Genomic DNA, 22,165 nt, shown 5'->3' with positions numbered 1-22,165 from the left:
ATTAGATCAGCAAGTCACGGACATCTCGTAATGATCCAAACTGTCACCCTAGTGGGCTATTAGACCTTAAAATATCTAAAAATTGGGACCAAATCATACATCTGCCATTCACAATACCTGGAACCCTCAACCTAATGATACACCACTTGATTTCTCACTCAAAATGAAGTCTAGGATATTCGGACCATTGTTGTCCAGATCGGGAAAGGATCTGACCATTAAACAGTTAGTAATTGTTAGTTAGACTCACAAAAGTGAGAAGTATAACCCACCTGAGCTTTGAATCTGCCTGATACTTGGTTAAAGGCTCTGGTTGAGCCCTCCAAATGGAATGGACGGAATAGATTTACTAAGTACACCTTTATGGACCCCACTTTGGGCATGCATGTGCACACCCCATACTCAACCGCTATACACCAAACAGCAACCCCGGTCAAATCGGGGTAGACCTGCGTTCTCTCTAGAGAGAGAGACTTTCTCTCTCTTTCATTTCCCGCTTGTAACAGACCAGGTCCACCTATTTAAATTCAGGCCCACCAATTGAATCATGATCAATGATCAAACCGTTCACCTTGTATCTGGATCAAATCCTAAAAAACCTCATTTGGTTTCAGGCATTCTAACGCATGTGAGTGCACACAACCTCCACTGCAAACAGGTGCGTATGTATGGCGTTTCGAAAACTGAAACCACATCTGTTGAGCTGCCAAGCTGGCAAACGAGACAGCTCAGCTCCTCCATCCCAACCCTTTATTCCGAACAATCCCAGTCATCCGTTCCAACCTACTTTTAGAGTCCTTTTCCTTAACTATAAGAAATGGCGAAAAGAATCTTTCCGTAAAAGGGAAGAACCGATCCCAACCACTGGGACACTTCTAGAAGGCGCTCCGAATGCATCAGGATCGTTCATTTTAGGGCAAGCAATGCCCTAGCTCATGGAATGAAGAGATCTCGTGAGAAACTCTTCCTTGTTGCGAGAAATCTGCCCGTGGCGGAAAATATCGGGACCCCATCGATAAGCGAGGATGTGGTAGCATTTGATGGGTCTCATAATGATAAGTGGACTCATCCAAGCCATCCAAATGATTTGGATCATCAGGTGGGTCCCTAGGATGAAAATCGCCATTTTTGGCTGCTTCTTCTTATCCAACCGACTATGGAACCCATCATCTTCTAGTGGCCCCCATTCCCTGATCTGAGTCATCCTTTTAGTGGCTCATAACCTCAGATGTTCATCGAGATAGTTGGATCTCAGCCATGCAGTTTCTAAGCTATGTTTTGGACTCCCACGAGTGGGATTCTAAAATCTTCTTAGCTGGAACTGTAACTAACCCAAGGATTAGTTGGCATTAGAATCCTCTAGAAGAGGATTAGTGTAGCCTATTAAAGCCCGTCTTTTAGGGCATCCCTTTTCGAAAAAGGAAAGCCAGTAAGAGAAAAGAAAAATGCGTCGTTCTCCATGCCGCATCGAGTCAAGTCGTGACTCAGTTGAGTCGCTACGAGTCGAGTTGCATCGAGTCCAGTTGCTGGACCCTGGCAGCAGAGAAGCAGAGGAGGAAGAAGGGAAGACGAGAGAGAGAGAGAGGGTTCGACTCGGTAATGCCGCAATGAGTCAGCTCAGTTCAGCTAAGTTCAGCAATCGCGGGCGAGTTGCTGATCTACCCAGATCTATTGTTGGACGTGGAAGAAAAAGAACAGAAAAGAAGAAAGCAAAAGGAGAAAGAAGGGATAGAGAGAGAGAGAGAGTGGACGAGTTTATCACTTGGTGCCGCATCTAGTTGGGTTTTATTACTTCCGAGTCTGGGCGATCCAACTAGCTGGAGCAACTCGGTGAGCCACCTTGTTCCAAGTAGCTGGTTCAATCCCATGTTGGGTGTTGGTCTTCCAAAGAAAGAGGAGAGAAGAAGAAGATCAGAAAGAGAGGATTGTGCAGTTGTTGCCGAGTTGTGTCGGGTCAAGTTGTCATAGAGTGAATCAACTCACTACCGAGTTGACTCACTTTCAACTACTGAGTTGAATGATAGGAGAGTTGGGATTTGTTGGACTTTCTTCAGCCAGCAAGCTAGAGCCTTGGGTGGAGTCTCGTCCGCCTTCAGTGGAGGTTGTAAAGGATCCAGTGGTAGCAGAAGTAAGATTGGTGGGGTCATCCACTCCATGGGACCATATAGAATATGAGTTCTTTAAAGATCGAGTGGGATGAGTTATCAACTCGGTAAAATCATCTTTTCCTCATATTAGAATTTACCTATTTCAATCAACGGAGCAATCGTCTTGTGTGAGGTGAGTTAGTCATATATACCCTGATTAGAGTATCAATTGTAGTTTAATTGGAACTATTGAGCCCTCTTTGGATTGAATGTAGGATTTCCAAATTCTCCATACGAGTCTAATTAATTAGATCCTCTTACAACCTAGTTTGAGTGTACTTTTAGGTCATCTCGAATTGGTAAGATAAATGATCTCTTAAACTATTCAATTAAGCTTTTCATAGATAAATATATGTTAAATTGCTTAATTAAATGTGGAAAGTGAGTTTACCCCATTTCCATATTTAGATCCATAAACATTGGAGTATATTTGCATCCATTAGACCCTAACCAGTCAAGTATGGTATTTTAGGCTAAAGTGGATATTTAATGTTCCTTAGCGATCTTTAATCAAGCAAGTAATGAATCCACATCTTAAGGTGAGGAGTCACCCTTATTGCCTTCTGCATTCATTGAATTCCATGTTAGTCATGAAATTTTTAGAATATGACTATGATATGCAATGTCTTATGAATTTGATTTCATTGCTACTGATCTTGCTTTATCTAATAAATCTAGTATTTACATTTACTTCTAATATTCATGATGTAAGTCTTGGAAACATGTTACAATCTCTTATTACATCTTGTGAGAAAGATCATGTTACAATATTCTTATCTTAGTTGGAGAATTGAAATTACTACATGGAACAGATACACATGCACGTGGACATCATGGTGCATAACATTCATGTACAACATATGAGCTTTACCTTGTGTTTGATGTGAGTCACTGCCTGTTAAGTCTACTAAGAATTCTATCATTTGAGTATAACCCTCAGGTTGAGTGCATTCATGCCACTATGGGCCACTCTCTTTATATGAAGCTTTTTTGGGTTTTTAGGACCTTCTCGGGTGTATCCTGAATACTTTTTCAGGAGACTAAATTACCTTGGGTACTCTCACTATATGGTCTTTTTCAGATAGTTAGTCTACCGCGGGTGACCCTTTCTTTTAGCAGCCAGATGTCCATCCTCAGATCTGTGACTTTAGACATATCTCCATACATTCATGCATATGTTGATATGATATTACTCTTAATATGAATTGCTAAGTTGGTTTAAATTATATTGGAATACTCTGATATGCATGAAATCTTTGAGGGAAATTCTCGCCAAGTTATTACTCACCATATCGTGCAATTGCACTAAATAGATGCAGGTTTGATGATGGAAGGAGACCTTTTAGTCGGGATCCCAGAAATGATTGAAGAGGAACATGATGAGGAAGGACTTTATGCTAGTGTAGTTGAGCCGTTGGAGCTCAATTAGTACTCTACATTTTACATGTTCTCGTTATTTAGACTTTATGTTTCTTTAAAATTTGAGGATTGTAATTAAAATCCCCCGCTGAGGGATTTCATTTTACTTTCATTAAATTTCTTTTTTTATTACTCATGATATCCTTAGTTTATGCAGTAGTTACCTTACTTTAGTCATGGGAATTGTTACTAATTAGATGTATAGTAGTTCACTTCATAATGTAATACTCGGGTTCTCAACGAGGAGTGATCATCCTCGAGTTATGAGAACCGGGGTGTTACATTCTCTCTCTACAATTGTTTAATTTACCATCAACAATTATTTACCCTTTGAGATTATGGTATGATGTTTATTACGAGTGATCTTCATTATTTTTATGTGGGGCAATGGATATAAGCCTTGCTCTTGCATTTACCAATTTTGTTGAGTTAGCCCTTACTACTCTCCTCTTTATTGAGTTGGCCATTGCCGCTCTCCTCTTTATGAGTTACCCATTACTAATCTCCTCTTGTTGGGTTGGCCATTGCCACTCTCCTCCTTGTTGAGTTAACCATTGCCACTTTCGTCCTTGTTGAGTTAGCCATTGTTACTCTCCTCTTTATTTTGTTGGTCATGTGCTATCCTCCTTTATGGCTTGGGCATGTGTCTTGATATTCGAAAACCTCTATGATTTAGTTTACGTTCCCTATATGCAAGTGATTTATTAAAGGTATCACCATTAGTGATTCAAATATTTATCATGGACGTAATATGCTCTGGTTAGTGACCCTCTTGGTCGACGCGTAATTCCATGGGTTTGGATAGTAGTACATAAATCGATGTATGTAATTCGCAATGCGTGTTACATCACTTCCGGAATTAGGTGTCACAAATAGTCACTCCATGAATAAATCATGTTACGTAATTCATTTGACTCATGTGTTATGCTACCTCTAAGTGTTCACGTAAATCCACAGTAGCGTCAAACATGCCAGCGAATCTCCATAGTTACGGGATGTGGGGTGAGTCGGGTTTTCTATAAATTGTATTCCACATTGTGATGATCACTATGTATGATGAGCCGCACACAGTTTGCTAGACATGTACTTATATATATATATATATATATATATATATATATATATATATATATATATATTAGTTGTGCATACTGATACCTCTCATAGTAATGGAGTACGAGACGTATTAGAACTTTTACATTGCTTTTATGAACCTCTTGAATTATTGTTAATCTTAAAGGACGAACATCACTATGAGTAGGGTGTTAACAATCTCTAACCATACAGATGATGCAAGTGACGTACAAGTTAAGGATCCAAAAGACCACCTCCCGATGGAAGATTTGGCTAAATAGATAAGAAAATAGTTTATGATTTATTTCATTTATACTTCCGCTACACAACACTGATATTGTAATAAGCTCTCATGAGCGGGCATTCCACAAATTTATTTAATTCTCTTATTATGGAATAATAAATACAGTTGATTTTACTCTTATTACCTTTATTAATATAACTGGATGTGATTTAAAATAAAAAGAAAATCAAGGTGAGACTTTGAGACATCTAAATTTTTACATTATTAACACCCGGTTTCCTCGGGCGTGAGTATAAACTTTGGCCTTGAAAATTCGGGATGTTACAAAATCGATTAATATTATCGTGGAACCTGAAGCCCTGCTGCGGATTAAATCTAGCTAGTGGTAACTCCCCAAACATAACACCTTGGCCTACCCTTGATGCATAGACCAACCTGCTCGATTGGCTAAGGACACGAGTAAGTACCAATACCATTATAAAACAAAATAACAAATAAATAAGAGCATGGCAATCAGATTCAGAGGAACCTGATCGTCACAGTTGAAGGAACCGAAGATTTAAATAATGGACGACCCACATAGCGACTGATCAAAACCTACCTTGGTGCCCAAAACCCTACGTACATCAGTAAATCGAACGGACGGAACAGATTAATCAAAAACCCTAAGTGAATCAACACACGAAGTGTACGTGCAAGCAGGATCAGGTGCTTCGGCTTAACGCCAAAACGAATACCAATCAAACAATGTTTGACCAGAATTTTTCTAAGGAATTCATCTCCTTCACATTCTTCTCGCGTACAACGTTTTCAAAATAAGAACCTCACGAATCCATGGTGGGCCACCATCTAGGGACGGTTAAGAAATCCAGACCGTCCATCAGATATCACAGCCGAATCCGAAGAGGAGTGCTTCTCTCCTCCATTTCTGCTCGCAACAATTCAAGCACTCAAGCCATGTGGACGCTGCAACAGTGACAATTATCTTTGCATAGCAACCTATGCACCTAACCAAGAAAATTGGTTAACCTTATCCGAACGTGAGAGATTGATTTGCTCACAATCCTCGCCAGTTTTCATGTCAAAATTACTGATTTCCACCCCTCTTACGGAATGAAATCTCTGCGCAATGGACCCATGAGTCTCACCTTCACCACAGATCAGATGGCCAGGGAACGTCGGACAGCTAATCTAATCCACTTGGAGGCATCCAAACACGATGAAAGCACATTGAAATCAATCCACCATTAAAACCGACGCTAACCATCTAACCGGACCGTCCGATCAGCATTTCGAAGGTAATCCGCTAATGGGCCATCAGACGTCCAGCAGCTAGATAAACTGGAAAGAAAGAAGATCCGAAGAGAATGAGGTCCCAGCCATGTTGTGCTGCGTAAAACGGAATCCATTGTTACACCCTACGCAACCAAGGTTTCGCAAGAAACTTCCAAAATCTGGCTATGTAAGGAATTTCATGTTCGGACCGGCTATAAATAGCCTTGCCCGTTCCACAAGAAAGAATAACAAAGAGAGAGAGAGAGAGAGAGAGAGAGAGAGAGAGAAATAAGTTGTGAGAGAGGAGAAGGAAGATAAATCGCTGGTTCATTGGAAGGAAGAGAGAGAGAGAGAGAGAGAGAGATAGGTGTAGGGACTACCATAAGCTCTACACGACCAAGTGAGGACTACCATAAGCTCTACACAACTAGGAGAATTCCTTTACGTCTAAAATTGGTACAAGCAATTGCCATAAAGAAGTTCAACATAGCCCAAGTGAAACTATATTTTTCATTCTCATTGTTGAACTTAATTGACATTCAACATAACGTAGGTGAACTAGAATAAAATCTGACTATAAAGAAAGTTCGAGAAAATCAGCAAACTAAAAGTGAGGATCCTTCCTTTGGACTTTACAATTTAATTGATTATGCCCTTTTACCTATTTTTAAAGGTATTTCACTATTTGTAATTTCCCTATGAATCATTACCATATATATTCACATTATTTTATTCTCCTGCACGCAAGTATCGTGTCGGACATCCCATCTCTGGTAGTCATCATAATTCGTGGACGTGATGCGTTATTGGTAGCGGCCCTCATGGTCGGCACGTAATTTCATGGGTTCGTTGGCGTGGTGCATAATCGATGTAAGTAAAACGCAATGCGTATTACATCACTTCTCGGGATTGAATATCACAAATAGTCACTCCATGAACACATCGTGTTAGTTAAATCCCCCAACCGCGTCGTTATGTCACCTTAAGATGTTTGCGTGAAGTCACGATAACGTGGGATGCACCGACGAATCTCCATAGTATGAGAATGCGAGGCAAGTCGGATGTACTAAACTACCTTCCACACTATGATTATGACACTGAGTATGATGGATCGCACATATTTTTTAGGCATGCATACCATATAGAACACTGCATATATCACTTGCCTTTGTATATGTGGAGTATGAGGAACATTAATGCCCTTTTTTATTCATGTTAAATATTGTAAATTTTAAAGGAATGACCATCACTATGAGTAGGGCGTTGACCCTCTTCAACCGTATAGATGATGCAGGTGATGAACAGATTGAAGACTCAGAGGATCACCTTCCTGAGGAAGACTATGCTAAATAAACAAGAAAATAGCTTTATGATTTAGTTTTATTTACATTTCCGCTGCTACTTGATTTTGTAATAAGCTCCCTTTTGAGTGAGCATTTAATGATTCGTTAAACTTTCCTTTCCTTTTAATTGGAATAATAAATTCAGATAATTTCTTTTTCATGAATTGGTGCTTGAATACTCAGAATGTATGAATTTAATCACACAATTTGAACGACGTGTGAATGGAACTAACGCCAGAATTCCCAAGATGAGCCAAGACTCAGACCTTGGAAATTTGGGACGTTACAGGTAGCCCATGGTTCCTATTGTCTAGCGCAAAATTCCGAGCCTCCCGCTTAGGTTGCCTGACTTCCATGGGAGGTGGCATATTCCTGGCCTCCAGAGGAGGAGTCGATGGCGAGTTACATTGCATCGGTGGTATAGGTGGCATTTGGGCTACATTGCCGACCGAACTACCATTATGCTAGGATGCTGGTTGCGTCCGTTCTGTTATTACAGCTAATAATCATTGCATAGCCTCAGTCTAACTGGCCATGAATAGATTAGTGCCTTCAAATTGGATATGAAATTGTTCATCTTGAGTCTTCCATATTCATGTACCATTTGGATGCTCATTTGAATATCTCAGAGTATCACAGATACTTCATCCGGGAGCACGGCTCGAGATGCAAATGGTCCAGCCTGATTTTCGATTGGATTTATGTTCAAAATAGGTATCTCTGGAGGTACTTGGATCTGGTGTTGCGGGTTTAATACCAGAGGCGCGAGTCATTCTTCTCATTTTCGGCGCAATTCAAATTGTTAACTAGTGAAACAAGAGTCCCACCAAGCGTGCTAAAAAATTATTTGTTGTTGTTTTTCTCCTAGCATGGGTGTGTATTATGCGGGCATGCCAGAACTGAATTTATGGTTCCAATTCAAACCGAACAACAATGATCTCGAGCGCCAAGACAGGCAGACATAAAGTATGACCGAGTTCTAAAGGAATCGGCTGCCTATTCAGCCACTCGTTCACTGTTCAAAAGAGATTAGGCGATATTTAGAGGGTGGGGTTCGTCCTTTGAGAGTGAGTTTCTTTCTTTCCTTCCGTAAGAAAGGACTTTCCAATACAAGTTAGACAGGTATGAGAAGAGAACTCTTACAATTGGTTGCTAATAGCGGCTAAAGAGCACTATTCAAGCTTACCAACTACAAATTACACTATGGAATGTAAAAATAACAAGTGCAGAGTGTAAATGTTATGCTAAGGAAAGTAGTTTCCTTAACAGTGAATGTAAATGATTACACTAATGAATGGAAATTGACAAGATAACTGTAAAGTTAATTGAAAGATAAACTTTGGTTTGATTGGTTTAGTATGAGATGTCTTTTCTGCTTGCATCTTTGTTCTATTTATAACCTTGATCAAGTAGTTCTGAATCTTTCTCACATTCCAACGGTTATAATAACTGCTTCTCCATTACTTTGCTTCTAGATATTTTCCACGTTCTGCTTCTTTGAATTCTTCTTTCCACCTGTCCAGCGATCGTGTAAACTTGATCATTGGACATTTGTCACTTGACCATCTGAATTCAGTCGCACACATATCGACCACTTTAATGTAATCAATATGTTACGACTCTACTTTTTGAAATGCGACCATACATATCTGCAGAAAATCCTGCAACCTTAGCATGCACATCCATACAAATTGCATGCATGTATTCGGCCTTGATTAGCGAAAAACAGGACTCGGCCGAGTAGAGTATAAACAATTTCATATATTTTTTTAAATATTCACTATTTGAATATAAAGGCTATATAAGACACCGTCTTGGTTTCGCTAACTAAGATGAAGGGTGTTATTAGTAAAAACCTCATGATGGAAAAATAAAATAAAAAATTGCATACACAAGTGCGCAAAAAATTGGAAGTACGAGCACAACGGATCTATGATTAAGGGTGCTATTAGGAAAAGCTTCAAGATGGATAAAATAAATAAAGTAATAAAATGATGAGCGAGAAACCGGACGTACCATAGTATCCTCCAACGATGGCCACATGAAGAATGGTGTCACCATCGTTTCTTTTACAATGGATGATGTCACTGGGCTCCAATTGGCCAATTCCATGTAGATATAGGAAGGCACTGGCCTTGCCATGGAGAACGGCCAAGAATAGTGGTGTCTCTCCGTCCTTGTTCCGCGCTTTGATTAGATTCAGATTGTTCTGCGCCATGCAACGGCACATCCTGATGTTCCCTTGGGCCGCCGCTAGGTGGAGTGGCGTGTCCTTCCGCCCATCTACCATATCCTCCAGCTTGGTTTCAGGATTTCTCTTCACGATCTCTACGAGCTTCTCCACAACATCAGTTTTGTTGTCAGAGACAGCAATATGCAATGCTGTGTCATTCGATCGGGTGAGAGAAGCATTCTGCATCTCCGGTTTCTTCTCGAACACCTCCACCACATAATCCCAGTCGCCTCTCATAGCTTTCTCGAACAGATTCTCCGATGTCATTGGTACGGCCCTTTCGATGTGGATTTCTGCTGCATCGACTTGGGATCCCATGCTTCCTTGTGATGTGGGTTGGAATTGAAATTCGATTTTGATGTCTGCTCCATCACCTTGGGATCCCATGTATCCTTGTGACGAGGGTTGGATTTGAGTGTGTGGTGCACCACCCTGCGATGCCATGTTTCCTTGTGGTAGTGATGGAATCGACGAATGTTTGGAGCCTGTACCATTTTATACTGAGGAATGGCTGAGGTGATTCTATTGCCCTGTCTCTCTGTCCACCGCATGTGCGAGATATTGGCCCACCCAGAAGGTGGGGACTTCTGGGGTGAACTGACAGATCTTGTTCAATTTTAAATTTAAGATTTTTTTTATTTTTTTTTTTTAAGAAATACATTGCCAAAGATAACAAAATTTAAAATAATCTTTATAAATAAATCAATAGATATCAAATTTTAATTAATAAATTAGTTAAAATTGGAAATAACCTTTGCACGTATTGGGATATTCCGTGAATAAATCACGAAAATTGAGAAAATTATCACTGTAGACCCCACCTTTTATCCAGTGTCTTTTATGAAGATCGAAAACTTACCTTCCCAACTTAGACCTTGTACGTACGGACATAGCATTTGAGGACGAAAATACCCCTGCTTTTCAAAGTGATGTTTCGTTTCTGTAGATGCATAGGTACGGATTATAACCGTAGCTATAGGTAGCGTAAGCAGGAATTTTTTTTGTCATCAAATGCTCTGTCCGTACGTGTAAGGTCTAAGTTGGGAAGGTAAGTTTTGGATCTTTATAAAAGACGCTGGATAAAAAGTGGGGTCTACAATAGTAATTTTCTCAATTTGAAACCTGACGTTATTTTCAAATCCAGCGATATTATCATTGCATCGAGATTTTCAAAATAGACTGAAAGCTTTTAATAGTGAGCGTTCGATTATCACCGTTTTCTGCTGGTGTAGTTTATATGAGATTTGGAACTATCTTATTTTTAGTTTGATAACATAAAATAATCCGAAAAAATAATTAAATGGCGTGGATAAAACACATACATAAACATTCACCACTGAATCCACGTCCTGACATTCTTCTCTGTCGTGGAAGCTATCCGATTGTGACCACAACACCTCCTAGAACGGTCGGGTGGGCCACCATGATATACGTACGTGGTTAATCCACAGGCTATCTGTTTTGACAGCTTATCCTAGAACGTACCAAAAATAAAGAAATAAAGCAGATCAAAAGCACAAGTTGGCCCACACTAAAAATAGTGGTGATTGAACACCCACTATTAAAAACTTCTTAGGGCACTAAAGTTTTGGATTGAGCTTATATTTGTGCTTTCCCTTCATTGAGGCCTGTGTGACCTTATCAACTGGTTGGATGGCAACTAAGCATTACAGTGGGCCCTAGATGGGTTTCAACTGTGGGTGTCACTATCCCCACTGTTTCCTGTGGTATGGTCTACTTGAACTTAGGATCTACTTCAGTTTTAGACTTAAATCTCTAAAATAAGTTGGCAAAACAGATGGGCGGCGTGGATATAAACATGTGCCGTGGGGACGAATAGGCACTGAGGTCACCATTCCGCTTCCCTTTATCGCGCACTTTGGCTCATCTCAGGAATGGGCTCCACAGATAATGACAGTAACATGATCTGTGACACATGTGAATATCCGCAAGTGTGCTACTCGGGGACGCTTGTTTGGTCAAACAGAATCATTGGATATTTTTTATTTTAACCGTTTAATAAATGTGCACCAATCAATCCCACATTGAGATTACAAAAAGAGAAAGCATGATATATTATTGACTATTCGTTTGATAGCACCTATAATATTCTTATAGTTCAGCTGAACTCACTTGTATGCAAGTAATTTATCGCACCTGTGTATCATCCATCACTTTGCCAGGGTATCACTGCTTTTTTGTCCTCTCTTTAACATTGATGCTTTCTTTAATTATACAGATTTCTTCTTTTCCAAAAATGATCCGATGCAAATCCTAGTCTGAGATATCCAGGTCGTTCATGTGGAGGCCCTACAGATTGATCCACTCACGTGGTTGGAGCTTATATTCGTAACCATCTAATATATGGCTATGAAAAGACAGTTGAAATAAAGGGAGCGGATTAGGTGCTACCGAGTGTCAATAGGCCGTGCTCGGACTTGAAAATTCAAATTTTTCAACAGGAGTGGCCCGACAGCCAGGCCCCGGAATAGTTTAAAATCTGGGCCGGGCCGAGATCTATTCCAGGCATGTGAGATTTTGGCTTTGGTAAAAGCAATAGAATCAGAACATGGTAGAGCCAACTTTCCACGGTACGAGTGGCAGGGAAGTAAACGGATCGGGTCCGTCCATCTGGTTCACCCTATTTTGGACCACAAATATCCCATCATCCTATCCATATGAAAGATGGCCTTCAGAGAGGGATGGTTTGAGATCTAGAAAGCTAATGGCAAAGGAAATTTGGAATATTTTAGTGGCTTCTCTACCCTATTATTCTTCCAACATTTTCCTTCAGAAGTGGGCCCGTGATTCAGTAATGGACCATCCTACCGTTGATCTATTATACCCTCAAATTCTCCCCGATTAAATAGATCCCAGCCACTGGTCTTGACATATCTTTGGGTTGTATGTGGACTGTTGTCTCCGTTTCTCTTCTCAACCGTCAACTCATGCGTCAAACTTCGAAAGGCCAATGTTATTCTACTCAATAACAAATTTGGGCAGATGAATTACCTTATCATAGCCCCACTTGCCAAAAGCCAAAAAGCAACTGGATTAGGTGAGAACCCGGCCACACCAAAGCCGGTGCGGCCTTACCTTGGGTTACCGTAGGTCCCATCTTGATGTACGTATTATATATCCATGCAGTACATTCATTTTTTCAGATTATTTTAAGGCATTATACCAAAAATGAAACAGATCCAATTATCAGGTTGACAGTATCATAAAAAATAGTGGTATTTGACCATCCAACAATTAAAAACTTCTTAGGGCACACCTTAATGTTTTTCTAATATTTATTTACCATCTAATATATTGATAAGGCCACATGAGCCTAAATGAAGGAAAAATAAATAAATATCAGCTTGATCCGAAACTTTTATGGCACATTAATAGTCAATCACCACTGTTTCTTATAAAATGGTCCACTGATAATTGGACCTGCTTCATTTTTTTTAAATAATGCCTTAAAATGATTTATAAAATATAAAGATAAACAGCATGGATCTATAATACATACATCAAGGTGGGCCCCCCGGTAATCCCACTGTAAGGGCCGCACCATCTTAGGTGAGGCCGGAGTCTTACCTAATTACCCCTCCCAATAAGCAGCTTCAATTCTGCAAAAGGGTGAAACGGACTGGCTACTCCCCCTGCAACCAGCCAATGGCTGATGGTCGGTGCTATGTGGGCCTCACCATGATGTATGTATTTCATCCATACCATCCATCTATTTTTAGAGATCATTTTATAATATGAGTCCAAAATTGAGGTATATCCAAATCTCAAGTGGACCACATTACAGGAAACAGTGTTAAATGAGGGTTAACCATTAAAAATATTTCGGGCGCCATAAAAGTTTTGGATCAAGCTGATCTTTGTTTTTTCTCTTCATCTGGGCCTGTATGACCTAATCGACATATTGGATGTCAAATAAACAGTATATTAGGCCTTAGGAGGATTTTAATGGTGGATATCCAATCACTATTGTTTTCATATGGTATTATCCACCTGATATTTATATCCCTCTCGTTTTTTGTATCAAGCCATAAAATGATATGTAAAAATGGATAAACGGAATGGATGAAACACATACATCATGGTGGGCCCACAGAGCACCGACCATCAGCCACTGAGCTGGTGGCAGGGGGGAGTAGCCAATCCGTTTCCGCAAAAGGAAGCGTGAAAGAGGAGCATCGACAGGCGAATTTGCTTTTTCTCTTTTTTCTTTTTCTTTTTATCTTTATTGAAAGTAACCCACCTACTAAAATAAAAAATAAAAAAATAAAGAGAAAAGTGAAAAAAAAAAAAAATGCTGGTGTGTTTATCCTTTGGCTTTCCTATTTCCTGTCAGGAAAGAGATCGATCGGTTCAGGTGATGTTGCCCACCACCCTCGGCCAGGGTGGGGGTGGAGAGTCCAAAACTTACGCTCCCAATTTAGACGTTGGACGTACGGACGAGCATTCGAGGACCAAAATACCCCCGCTTTCTCGGAAACGGATTGGCTGGTGTGCGAAGACGAGCGCTGACGCTCCTGGGCTCCACCATGGTGTATGTTTTATATCCACACCTTTCATCCATTTGGAGAGATCATTTTAGGGCAATATCCAAAGAACGAGTTAAATCCAAATCTCCAGTGGACCCCATCACATAAAACAGTGGGACAGTGTCTCCCACCATTAAAAACTTCTAAAGGCCACAAAGTTTTAGATCAAGCTGATATATGTGTTTTCCCTTATTTTGTCTTTTTTAACTTTCGAACAGATTGGATTTCAAATAAACATTATGACGGGCCTTAGGATAGTTTCAACTGTAGGAATCACTCTCCCCAACTTTTTCTTTGGTGGGGTCCACTACACATTTTTATTTGCCTCGTTCTTTAGTTCATACCCTGAAATTATATCTAAAAAATGAATAGACGGTGTGGATATAACACATACATCATAGTGGGGTCCACAACTTTGACGGCACTTCAGTAGCCGACTCGCTACTCAACCTGTCATTATCTAATCCGTGTCCGAGCGTCAGCGCTGGACATGGATTGCGTCCTACCCTCGCCCATAATGTAATCAGTCCAGAATGGTCTCTGTGGGGTCCACTATGATGTAAGTGTTTTATCCATGCCGTTGATCGATTTTCTCATATCATTTTAAAGTATGATCCTAAAAATGAAGCAGGTCCACAGCTCCAGTGGACCACACTAAAGGAAGCTATAGAGATGATGACACCTACCACTGAAACCTTTCTAAGGGCCACCATGATGTTTTTTTACCATCCAACCTATTCATAAGGTCATTTAGACGTGGTTGAAGTGAAAACACAAATATCGGCTTGATCCGAAGCTTCTCAAGCTCCCAAGAAGTTTTTAATGGTGGACATTCAATCCCCACTTTGTGGTCTACTTAAGCCCTATACCTGCCTCACTTTTTGAATCATACTTAAAATGATACGAGAAAAATGATGAACGGCGTGGATAGATTACTTACATCACGCTGGGCCCCACAGAACCTCCGTCCGGGCGGGGGTAGGACGCAATCCTCGTCCGTCAGCGCTCGTCTTCGCACACCTGCCAATCCGCTTATGAAAGGAAGGCAGGCGTGTCCTCAAATGCTCGTCCGTACGTCCAACGTTTAAGTTGGGTAGGCAAGCTTTGGACTCTTTAAATAAGAAACTGGGTAAAAAGTTGAATCTACAGCGGTCAATTTCTCAGGGTGGGGTGATGTGTTGGGCGTTGTACGGCCACCTTGATGTATGTGTTTTATATTTATACCGTCCATCCGTTTACCAAACCTGTTTATGGGTATAAAGCCAAAAATGAATTCGATCCCAAGCTCAGAGTGACGTAGAGCGGGTCACAGAAAATTTGATGGCAAAAATGGAAGAGAGAAGTCCTCGGAGGAGGAGAAAATGGTCTGGACAGCCGGAACCTTAAACTAGCCATATCTCACAAATTAGGATGAGTTTTTCGACATATTATATATAATTTTGAGACACGAGAACCTACTAAAGCCAACTAACCATTGCGTAGGGCTGCACACACTAGATTTGCGAGATTCGATCATATCAACGATCACAAGTACCGTTTAATTTCGTTTTTACTATGAATAATAAGTTTTAGTTCAAGTATGATTCTTTGAGTTGTAGAAGCTGTGCACAACATGAAAAGGGCTTGGAAAAATTAAAAGAATAGCATGATTAGGCCAAATTGGACACTTACTATTTTTAGCCAAAAATTATCAAGTCCAGTAGAAACAAAAGTTGTCTATAAATATTAAGTTTATTATGTATGGTAAGTCACAGTTTTAGCTTGTTTAAGTTGGAGACTAATTCTAAAACTTCATCCTAGGTTTGAGTTTCTTATTTAAAGAGTTTTAATTTTATTTTTTATCACCAATTAAGTTATTTCGAATTTATTAGAAATTGTTTCTACTTTTATCCCACATGGATTCGAGGAAGCTCTGTGAGTAGTCTAAAGAGCTTCAATTTAGAGTAGATATCCCCTGAGGAAGACAGTGATCGACCTCATCACGTCCCTACCTACGTCATGTGGTATCAAAGCGAAGACTCCCCTTAGACCGATGGCAACTAACGATGGAATGAATCAATATCCTATAAATTGTGGTTTCAGGATTCATTATCTATTGAAATGAATGAAAGCTTTTCACGGGCAGAGTCAATTGACCATGCAACCCTCAACTGTATTATGGATGCACTAATTCTACTCAAAGCCCAAGGTGATGCTTAGCCGCCCATGATTGTTATATGGCACAACCCCGATTTTCATAGAGCGCTTCTACAGGTAAATCGTAGGGCTATCCTAGATGAGTTGAGCTCTAGCAACAAGGACGTCGATGACGTCGTTGCTTGACGGTCGGTCCATTGAGATAATCGACTAGATCATGCTGAAAGAGACTATCAAGGTAAGGTCGAACTTTTCAATTTTAATGTCTTATTATGTATGGAAGACTTCCTCTATTAGTTAGCCTTAGTAAAGTAGTTTTTTAATTACATGGACTTGCTGAAAGAAAAGAAAGTGAAGTTAATTGCATTCAAATTGAAATCTAGTGCTTTTGCATGGTAGGAGCAATTACAACTCTCACGTGCCCGATAGAATAAGGCGTCGATCCGATCATAGCCGCAGATGAGACGCCTTATTTTATCATGATTCCTCCCTAGTGATTATGAGCAGGTGTTGTTCGAACAATACCAAAATTACTGGCAAGGGAATTGGACTGTCACATATTACACAGAAGAATTCCAACGATTGGCTACGCGGAATGATTTGTCAGAGACCGAATCGCAAAAGGTAGATGATTTATAAGCCGTTTACGATAGACAATTCAGGACGAGTTCAAATGCACCCAGTTAGGACCATGGATGAAGCAGTTCAGTTGGCAAGTAGGGCAAAAACACAGCTTGCAAGAGTCCCTACTCAGCCTTATCTTTCAATATAGCCCCCATGACGGGTCTCACGCAGGATTCAACACTGACCAATGAAAAGAAACCACTAGGAGACGTCCTCAACCTCCTACAACCGCAAATCATAACACGGGTAGTGATCCATGTAAGCCTTAACGTGCAGCGCCCACAATAGCGATTCCAATCAGCATTCTAAATCCTTATGGCCGACCAAGGTTGAGCAATTGTTACCGTTGTGACCAACCGGGGCACTTATCAAACACCTGCCCTCAACACCCCACAACCCATTTGGCCATTAACGAAGGGGGCATTAAAGGTGAGGCGGTTGAAGAAGGCGTTGGATTTGATGATGGTGAACAAGCCGCTAAAGAAAGAGTATGTGATGAAGAATAGTTGGCTGAGGATCATGGTAAATCCTTGGTCGTGAGGTGGTTATTGTACACTCCAAGGAATGAGGTGCACCCGCAGTGGCACAATATATTACAAACGCAGTATACCGTCAATGGAAAGGTCTGTGATGTAATCATATATAGTGGTAGTAGCAAGAACATCGTCTCGAAAGTGATGGTGGATAAGTTGTAACAACCTATGACAAAGCATCATTCCTCTTACTCGTTTGGTTGGATTAAAAAAGTGAACAAGACCAACGTAACTGAATAATACACTATCTCATTTTCAATTGTTATGAATTATAAAGATCAAGTATTAGAAAATTGTTCAATCATCGTTTCCTACACTGGGTATGCAAGCATGCCAGAATTGGATTTGCGGCTCTAATTCGAATTGAACAACAATGACCGATATTACTGAGACCTGATGGGGTCGATCGCCTATTTAGCCACTCACTCAACATGTAAATGGATTAGGTGATAGTCAAGGGGTGGGGTTCATCCTCTGAAGATGGGTTGCTGCTTTGCCTTCCACACGAAAGGACTTTTCAAGACAGATTTAATGAAATGGGGGAAAAATATTCTTACAGTTGACCGTTGTGGACAGCAGAAGAATGCTCCTTCGATGATAAGTCCAGCGCGAGAGCGTAAACTCCAATTACAGCTAAGGATTATCAACTACTTAATTATCGCTGTGGATTACACTATGGAATGTAAAGAGCGAGCTGAAAAGTAAATGATTATACTAAGGAATGAAAGTTTACTTGACAAAATGAGTAAAGAATTACACTATGAAATGTAAATTAACAAGACAATTGAAAGATAAGTTTTGTTTATTTAGTTTGGTATGAGACGACCTGTTTTGCTGTAATCTTCCTTTATTTATATTTTTCATCCAGCCACTCTGGATTTTTCTCATGTTCTGACGCTTACGGTAACCGTTCCCCACTACTCTGCTTTTGGATACTTCTCACGTTCCGATTCCTTGGCCTTTTCTTTCAGCACCTATCACATGACTGCTTGAGCTCGGTCGCTTGTACTCTTGCCATTTGTCTTATGGTCATACGAGCTCGGTCACTTGTACTCTTGCCATTTGTCTTATGGTCATACGAGCTCGGTCGGTTATCTCCTCGACTGCTTTTCTAGCATTCAACCGTAATTGATACAAACAATAAGTTGGCCAATGCATTAAGTGAGAAGGTAGCATTATTAACTACTTTATAGGTGTGTGTAAATAGTTGTAATATATTTTCCAAGATGTATCGGGAAGATCCGAACTTAGACAAATTCGGTCAGATGTGCAACTGAGACAGTTGGAAGAATATCTTATGCCTGATTCAAGGGTGCACAGCTCTGCATCCTAAATTGCTCCCTCCATGAGCAGTTCATTATGAAGCTGCATGTAAGTGCTTTATTGTATCATTTGGTAGTAACAAGACAGTGGCTTTGGTGTAAAAAGATTATTTTTTTCCTGGATAGCGTTAGGATGTGATTCAGTTTGCAGAACATTATCATATTCGCCAAATGGCAGAGTTCGGGCTCAGAATAGTGGCCTTTATACACTACTCCCAGCTCCTAAGGTGCAATGGGACGACGTTGGCATAGATTTAGTATATGAATTGTGTTTTTATGGTTGTTAACAAGTTCTTTAAGAAGGCATACTTCATACCCTATAAGAAGATTTCAAATGCTTCATGTGTGGCTAGCCTTTATTTCCGGGAGTAGTTGATTTGACCGAGATAGCAAGTTCGTGGATCACTTTTGGTGAACGTGGTGGAGGAGGTTGGGGACAGACCTGCACTTCAGTACTGCCTATCACCTATGGACAGATGGACAGACTAAAGTAGCCAACAGAAGCTTGGGCAACTTGCTCCATATCTTGATGGAGCCATCATCTAAGACAATGAGAGCTCATGTTGCCTGACGCAGAATTCGCATACAATAGCTCACACAACATGTCCACATGGATGAGCCCTTTTGAAATTGTATATGGGGTCGATCCTAATGTTTTAGACCTAGTACTAATCAAAAATCCCAAAAAGGTGAACAAGGGTGTCTAAGAGATGGCTCAGGACACTCCAGCAATGAATAAACAATCAGCTAACAATGCCAACTATAAGGAAGCTACAAGTCGCTGATTTTATTTTTTTTAATTTTATTTTTTTTTATCTTCTCTATCAAATCTTACTTGTATTAACTCTTTATTTCTTGTTATGTTTTGCATTTGGAAGTTGTGACTGCATCAGATCCTAACTTGAAATTGAAGAATTTTCTCTGACGCTTGTTGGCTCCTGAGGTTAAGACTGACTGAGACTAGGAGAGGGAGACCCCTTTTATATTGAGTTTTAGGGATTTTTCACTCCAGATCCAACATGGGTGACAAAAAAAAAAAAAAAAAGGGCTTGAAAAACATGTGGAAATGTTAGACATGGATCCGTAGAGAAGTTCGTAGTAACGAGACATGGGGCGCCTCTACTAGTAGGATCCGGGTGCAACTATTGACGCACATGTGCACACTGTATCCGTGGGCCACCCATCGTGGGTGCAGTTAGGATCCAGAAGCCATCAGTTGCCATGCTGCGGCGCTCAGTAAGACTGGGTTAAAGTAAAACTCAAAAAATAATAATAAATAAATAAATAAATAAATAAAGATATATGGGTAATTAATTACCCAATTAGTATATGTGCCCAAAGGCCATTATGGAATTCAAATTAGTTTAGGGTATTGCACTTATAATGCACATAGAGAGAGTGAATTGGCTGAATGGGGGATGATCACATCAATTTGAATACATCAGATAAGTCCCTTCTTTTCTTTTCTTTTTGTGTTGTGTGTGAGCATGTCCTTTAGATGCACCTCCATATGTTAGGTTAGGAACACGTTCGAAGACCCATTTCAATCCGTAACTCAAATAGGCCAACCAAAGGTATAAATAAGGGCCTTGGAAGGTGTGACACCCGATGGAATGTCAGGTCCATGTGCCATCCAACCCATTCATTAAAAGATCCCCCGCCAAGATAAAGGGATAAACCATGTAGTTACATATAAGTTTTAAACATGATTGTACAGCTCTACCTGAGTTGTTGTGTTTATGACTATTATCAGATGCACATGAAGAAGAAAGTTTTCATCCAATTCACAGTTTGGATTCCACATACACATCATGGGTGGGCTTAGAAGGAAGAAAGTTTTTTTTCCCTGATTGCAACGAGAGAGTTGGCAAAGGGCTGAAAGTTGGGCGGATTGGGTTGGGTCGGATTGGTGCTCAACCCTAGCCCAACCCAAGGTTCCTATACCTCAACCCAACCCAATCTCGGGTTAGGAATTCTCAACCCAAGCCCAACCCAAGCTGGCTCGGCCGGGTAGATATATGCTAATATTGTCATTATTACATTAATCCATTATACTTTAGTACATGTCTTATTTTTTGTACCTATGATTTTATTAATTATATATGTAGTTATTTATAGTAAAGACCATTTTTGTTCTCAACAAACAAGCTATAATATAGGACAACTACATTAAAAGTCGTGTTGTGTAGCACACAATCTATTTGGAAAAGAGAAGTTCAGCATATCTTGTTAGCTTGAGTCATTGAAAATGACTTGGATGAATGAGACCCAGCACTGGAATTTCATGTGCCTTCAACACAGACGATCCGCACTCAATTATAATTTATAACTTATATATCGATCGGGTTGGGTCAGGCAACCCGAGAACTCAACTCGAGCCCGACCCAAGTTTTATCGGGTTGGTGTTTGTATAGCCCAAGCCCGATACCAAACCCGATACATCCTGCCCAAGCCCAACCCAATGTCGAGTCGGTCACAGGTACAAAGGGCATGCTTCTGTGCAAAATTACCTAAATGCCCATTCTGTTTATCTAGAAGCCTTTTATTATGTCCTTTCTTTTTCAAGGACCCGAAACATCAATGTTGTAACACATCTACCATTAAACTGGGGACTGGAACCCACTCGTCTCGCTTTTGCCATTCTTAAAACTAATTATTGTGAGATTTTACCCTCCATTCACTTTACATATTTTAGAAGAGTAAGGAAAAACAATGAGTTAAAGGATTATTGTTGTAAAATAAATATCAATTAGACATTCCACTGCCATTGCATTGGCGTCCCACATTTCTAACCTGCTTTGTAGGGTAATAAACATGGGTTATTTAATCTGCTTCATGTGTATGTGTCGTGCCATGGGAGAGGATAAAGAGGAAAGATACAACACCCTCAACCTTAAGTTTTTGTTTGCCCGGGAAACTGCACAAGTCAAGACCCACTCTCTATGGGCAGGTAGGCCCAATCACGATTGAGTCATGCCCCAAGATAAGCTAAAAGTAAATTTTAAAAAAACAAAAATACAAATAAAATAAATAAATTCACCATATGAAAGAATGCATCTCTTTTACCGTAAAATTAGTTTGGACCACCAAACTATCAATCTGATGGCCACCAATTGAGTAATTATAAGCTCACTTGAGAAGGTTGTTTTGTGGCATGCCCCGTCTATAGTGAGGCCACAGATAGATGCTCAGGCCAGAACTCTGACATGTGGGCCCACTTGTTCTGCTAGACCGAAACAAACTCCCCTCATTATGGCGTGCCCAGGTA

The 22,165-nt window shown here is 40.2% G+C and overlaps 1 protein-coding gene across 4 annotated transcripts in view; it reads right to left on the bottom strand.

The window, feature by feature from the left end:
* Window positions 1–10,192, bottom strand: part of LOC131258372 (uncharacterized) — a 199,496-nt gene extending 189,304 nt beyond the window's left edge. For all 4 annotated transcript variants that reach the window (XM_058259652.1, XM_058259655.1, XM_058259656.1 and 1 more), the window contains exon 1: window positions 9,519–10,192. In XM_058259652.1, coding sequence (XP_058115635.1) covers window positions 9,519–10,179 — 661 coding nt within the window. In that variant the 5' untranslated portion in view covers window positions 10,180–10,192. The remainder of the gene's footprint in view (window positions 1–9,518) is intronic.
* Window positions 10,193–22,165: the final 11,973 nt, after the last annotated feature.

This window comes from Magnolia sinica, chromosome 10 (genome assembly GCF_029962835.1).
Source record: "Magnolia sinica isolate HGM2019 chromosome 10, MsV1, whole genome shotgun sequence".
Classification (NCBI taxonomy): domain Eukaryota; kingdom Viridiplantae; phylum Streptophyta; class Magnoliopsida; order Magnoliales; family Magnoliaceae; genus Magnolia; species Magnolia sinica.
This window is presented reverse-complemented; position numbering and strand designations above follow the sequence as displayed.